This window comes from Schistocerca piceifrons, chromosome 5 (genome assembly GCF_021461385.2).
Source record: "Schistocerca piceifrons isolate TAMUIC-IGC-003096 chromosome 5, iqSchPice1.1, whole genome shotgun sequence".
Classification (NCBI taxonomy): domain Eukaryota; kingdom Metazoa; phylum Arthropoda; class Insecta; order Orthoptera; family Acrididae; genus Schistocerca; species Schistocerca piceifrons.
The window spans coordinates 206,761,415-206,767,414 of NC_060142.1; the positions used below are offsets into that span (position 1 = coordinate 206,761,415).

General features: G+C 47.8%; 1 protein-coding gene across 1 annotated transcript in view; it reads left to right on the top strand.

The window, feature by feature from the left end:
• LOC124798894 (retinal homeobox protein Rx2-like) overlaps positions 1-5,526 on the top strand; it is a 49,657-nt gene extending 44,131 nt beyond the window's left edge. The window contains exons 4-5 of the mRNA XM_047262425.1: positions 5,143-5,246; positions 5,307-5,526. Coding sequence (XP_047118381.1) covers positions 5,143-5,246; positions 5,307-5,526 — 324 coding nt within the window. The remainder of the gene's footprint in view (positions 1-5,142; positions 5,247-5,306) is intronic.
• The last annotated feature ends 474 nt before the right edge of the window (positions 5,527-6,000 follow it).

Sequence of the window (6,000 nt, forward strand, 5' to 3'; positions counted from 1 at the left end):
CACTGTGAGTTGGAAACCAAGTAAGGCTCGTTACTACTTCTGCATGCGTATTCATAGCACCTTCAAGAGCGTGCTCACCAGAATGACGAGTAACCCGCCTTCTTCAGTGCTTTTGTTGGTCAGGGTTCAGACGATTACAAGCATTGTGGATGTCCCCCGGGTCGCGAAAGTTGTGGTTGCCCACCGCTCACCCCGATGCCTCATTCAGCCTTGAAGGCAACACAGGCTCCCGCAGCGTCGTGACGAAGTCAGTGTCACGTGACCTCGGCGCTGGTCACGCACAGAGTCCACCTCTGCAGCTGGCGGGGCCAGATTCCCGCTTTGTGAACCCGCCCCCACGCCGGTCGTATGTTTTTACGGAGCACTCAGCACCCACCTCTGACCGGCAGGAAATTAATGAGCGGAAAAGGCCGGAATAATAGCCGTCAGGCGCGCTGGGGTAGCCCGGAGAGTAAACAGACATCCGCGGCGAAGCGCCGCCTGTCAGCCATTAGCTGACGGCTCAAACAATACGACAGTCGGGGCGCGGCCCTGAAAGGTGACGTAACCGTAAAATCGTTTCAATAAAGGCCGTTCACAAACGGCAGCCGGAAAAGGTGGCTTTTACTTTTTAGTCTCGATGTGCTTATTTGGTAACTCCACTGCCACTAGAAGTCCATCAAATAACGAACGACGCAGTGATCTTCCGATCTTTTCAGAAAATTTAGACGTCGCTGTGGATTCATAAAAGTAAAGAAATATGGAATGGCTGTTCATTTTATATAAGTCAATGAGAAACCAAGTATCGTATAGAACTACAAACTAGATTAAGACGGTGAACGGAAAAGATTTAAGAAAAAGAAGAACGCGTTTCTGCTTGTTGGGAGAAAAGCATATCGAGGTAAAAGGTTTGAAGCGAATGGTACAAAAACTCACAATTAACTCAACGGAAAATTACAGTAAATGACCAAGGCAGTTACGACACAAATGGTTTAGCGAGTAACGAGTATCGACGTGAGTATGGTGGATTCGTTTCAAGCAGGGACACGTGTGATGGTAGATGAACAAATGTGATCAGCCAGCGTGAGAAGAACGCTTCTTGTGGATCTTGTACACGTCTATAATCAACACGGAGTATTATTGACAATGGTGCGAAGCAATTGAATCGGTAGTTCCCTATAGTAACTGATCTTTGTTATTCCTTTAAAGGTATGGGAACAAGGTCTATAAGGCGGTATGAATCACTCCTGTCACACAGCCATTATTGGTACGTTCTACGATGAGGTCTTTTCGCCTTTCGATACCTCTTTCTGTTCATTTTTGTTCCAGTGAACCTTCAACGACTTACCAATTAGCAAGTCATCAGATATACAGACTGAGATCAGACTTACAATCTTCTCCATGAACTTTGTATCTGATGACGCCGCAATAACCTCTAAACATTACTCCTTCTGTATAAATTGTGCAAAAAGTTTTGTACCGCCTTTTTTAGTTGCCAAGCTTCTACTTTTTTTTGTCAACCTCTATATCAATATCTTGTGCATGCAGAAGGTTAAAGAAGATCTCTATAGTCAGCGCAGCTCAGTAGAGTGGCGGTGTCTTCAGTCGTGAACTGGACAATGTCAACCACGTACAGCTTTCACCCTGTCAAGAATGAACCGTGCGTACATTGTCACTTTGCGGGAATAAACTTTAACTGAACGGGAAGTTGTCCGCTGACATAGTATTCACCACAGCTTCATTCGAGCGTTTAAACAGCTATCGTGATACAGAAAACTGAAGCTCATCCTCACAGCAGTTGTCCGCGCTCAGCAACACCAGATTATCACCACAGTCCACAAATCATGGCTCGTAGATAACCCGAGATGGAAACAGCGGAATAGCACACCGTGTTTTTGGAGGCAACTGAGAGTGTGGCGACACCGGCAATAAGAAATCTTCTGCACACGATCAGTTTGGGCCGTGGGCGTCCATAATGAACAACAATACAAACATTCTACCTCCGCGGTAGCGCGAAGATCATAGGCAAGTGAATACCTGCAGTGGAACTTCAGTCCTAGCCTTCGGGTCCTGCTCACCCACTAGTGCAGGATTGGTTTGACGCCTGATGACCGCAATAGAAGTGAGTGGAGGCGACCAGGTACCAACGCACGTCTCAGGCATGCAGACCCGCAGGTTAAGCATGGAAGTGGGTCAGTCATGTTTTGGGCGGGTATCACGTAAGGATGTCGACGGCAATTTGAGGACTTCATGGTGTCGGGATCTACACCAATATTTATACTCCGCAAACCACCTTACGGTTTGTGGTGGAGGGTACTTTGTGTATCAGTGTCACTCCCCCTGTTCCTGTTCCAGTCGCGAATTGTTCGCGGGAAGAACGAATGCTGGCAAGCCTACGTATAGTCATGGGATACCGACCCAAGCGAGCAGCAACCTTGTGGAACAATAATTCATAGGTTCAAGGGGCACAATCATACAACTGTAGAATCTGGACATGTGATGGTACATGTTTTCCCATCCTAGGGTTAGGCACAACACGATCCTCTAAACAACAACAAACTTTCAAAGACGGTTTGTGAGTTACATACCCAGTGCATAATCTTTTCTTATATACAGAATCTACATTGCCCAAATTTATACGTGATCTGAAGCAGTAAAGGGTGCTTATACACTTTTTCAGCTCTCCTGTTTCGAGTCCTCCTGCGGCGTGATCAAGGAGAGGGGGAAGGAGGGAGGACGATATTGACATTAACACTTGCGTGAATACAAAGGCAAAGGGTTTCTCTAAGATCCTTTAGTTCGGTGACGCCGTCTGTCCCACACGCGAACAGTAATTGCCGCTGTACAGAGACCCATTCACTGATTCCTAGGCGCCGGTGTACAGGTAGCCATTTCGACGCACTCAGATGAGTGGCGCTACGTCGATGAACTAATGCCTGCTGGCTGCGTGCCAAATGTAAGGGGATGCCTGTTACGCCAGAGGCTGGGAATCAGTACGAGAATATTTATATTTTAAAGCGACCAACAAAAACAAGTGGGTGGCACCGAAGGTGTTGCCGAACTTGGTAGTCTTAAAGAGACCATTGACCGTTTATTTAAGCGTGTGCCAATATCGTATCCCCCATGATCACACAATAGGAGGGCTGAAAATGCATATAGAAACGTTTTACTACTTCAGATCACGTTAAAATTTCGTCGAATAGCTATGAATGGTACCTAGTAGTTTCACGCTGTGTACCAGAGCCAACACTGCGGTCGCGCGACGCTCCAAAGTGGTCAGGTCACGTTTAATGGGCGTGAAGCCCCACGATGTCCTTAGAGAGGGGTTGAATCGTCCAGGGGATGTAGCAGTGTCAAAGGTTGTCATGAGCGCCGTCTTGTTGCTCATCTCACTGCGTACTGTCGTTTTGGATCGCTATATGTAAGGGAATCAACGCCCCAAGGGGTGGGATGGTTTCATTGACACCCTTGTTTCCAAACCCTGAAGTCTTTTCGTGTCGATTCTTGGCGGCGATTTGTCATAAATCTTTTTCTCAGCCACTCATAAGACATGATTTCAACTCTGTGCGCTGCGGTTTGGGACCTCCATCGCAGAGGAGTCAAGAGAAGGGGTTAAATCTGGGTAAGAGGAGATGAGACGACCTTTCGATAGTGCGACACGTCCGCGGTGGTGTTGGGCAGGATTGTGTTGAAATTTGGTGCTAACGTTACATCACGGACCCACCTTGCACCTGACATGACCCTCCGAGCTGTGGCCTTCATTTCGCATGTGTCGATACCTTCTACATCTACATCTACATCCACACTCCGCGTGCCACCTGACGGTGTGTGGTGGAGGGTACTTTGAGTACCTCTATCGGTTATCCCTTCTATTCCAGTCTCGTATAGAACCTGTAACGAACGTGCTGCTCTTCTTTGGATAAATGGGTAAGAGTCAAACTGCTCCACAGATTATGTTAAGTGTAAGCACCGAACTGTGAATGCAGCACGTTATGTTGACCTCAAGGGATTTTTCGTGCCTCCACGATATGGAGATTCTTCGTGCCTCCACGATAATGAACTATTTAATATAAAACTGCAAAGTGTTTGATTTCTATTTTTTTATTACATCTGCGCCACAGAGACCAGAAAAGAGCTGTTGATTTTTTTTTCTAACTATGGTCAAGAAAACTGCTTCATCCTTTTAGCTTTATTCAGATGTGTTTACGCTCTTTCGTATCGCCATCAGTACCAAGAAGAGTGTCAACATACGAACAATGTAATGGGTGATTCGGCTGCCTCTGCTGCTGAGTTTGATGCAACCTGCAATGCCCTCAAACACCGCCAACCTCATAATATCTCCCTCGCCACAGACAAACCACTTAATACAATTAAATTTTGTAGTTGGATACATTAGAGGCATAGTTTTCCAATTAGTCGAGAAAAATGTACAGAAGTGACCTTCAAACGCGTTTCATAAACCATGGCCTCCAGCTAAAACTTGTCTCACTAAATTCCCTACAAAACAAAGTCCTCATCATTTTTTTCTATAAGACCAACAGCCTGCACACAGCGGACGATAGGATATGAAAATTTTGTATGTTGTGGTTTTTGAAGGCGCCGCGGGCGGCTGCATCACCCTGCAGCCTGTATCACTATAATGGCAAGTTGAGGGTATCGCCAAGTCAGATGGCCCCCAGGAAGGAAAGAAAGGAAATAAACAGTAAAATGCTGGGATTCAGACCTTGCTGTCTGAAGTGCAGCCGAGCCAAAGGGTGACGTCGCAGGTCGTTACGGCTTTGCGCCATAATAGAGGAGTGCTGTACGCACCTTTGACCCAAATTTCCAATTTCTGCGTCGCAATGGGAGCCAGCTATCGGGCTTCGGAAAAGCGACTCTATAATTGTGTTACGTAGCGTAGATAGCGTCACTTTATCTACTTTGTATGGTTGTGTTGAGATGTTAATCATTTGCATATCCAAGCATGTTGTAAATTCCGTGCCAGTCTAACGTTTATTGCATGCTGCCTTTGTGAAGCTGCAGTTTTAATGGCCAGAAGTGTATACTTGTCAAGACCTACCAGAGGTGTGACGTGACCGTTTGTGCACGCCAGGTCCGAAGGAGGTGTGCGATGACGTGAAGCGGCACCAGCAGCCGCCCCCGCAACACCAACCGCCCCACCAGCCGCCGCAGCATCAGCCGCAGCACGACCTCAAGGAGGGAGGCGGAGGCGGCGGCGACCCGCGGCTGGGACCGCTGTGCGACCTGCCGCCCCCGCAGCCTCCACAGCCGCCACCCCCGCCGCCCCCGGGCCTGTCGCAGCCCGGGCAGGCGCCGCCCCCGGGCAGTGGCGCGCCCGCCGCCTCTGACGGCGACAAGCCCGCCAAACAGAAGCGCCACCGCACGCGCTTCACGCCGGCGCAGCTCAACGAGCTGGAGCGCTGCTTCTCCAAGACTCACTACCCCGACATCTTCATGCGCGAGGAGATCGCCATGCGCATCGGGCTCACCGAGTCCAGGGTGCAGGTACTGTCCAGCTACACGACCAATCAACCCGTTTTCAACTAGTGTAAACAGTTTTCTCACACATCTACCGGCTGGTTTTGATTAAAGCGCATCTACTCACAGAGGTCCAATGTGGGTTGTGTTTATCGTATGACAGCGAAACTTGATAGATGTTCTAATGCGTTAATGCAGACCCCATTTATGCTTGAAAAAATTAGTTCCAAGTTTCGCCGCCAGGTGCCAATCCGGAGGTCTGTATGCAAGAAAGACATATAGAAATATTTCCATACATAATGAATTACGAACGAAACGTATACAGAAAAGGTCAAACAAGTGAGAAAGGTATAATGTTGATTTTGTTATAAACTATCGCTTACATAATCTGTTCAGTAAGTACGCCGGAGACGTCGATGAGATGCAGGTACCCAATTTTTTTTTTTTCCCAGTGTAAATCGGTTCCGCTTTAACGCATTAGAATATCTACCAAATTTCGCCTCCTTGCGATAGTTACAGCCTACACTGGACCTCCGTGAGTAG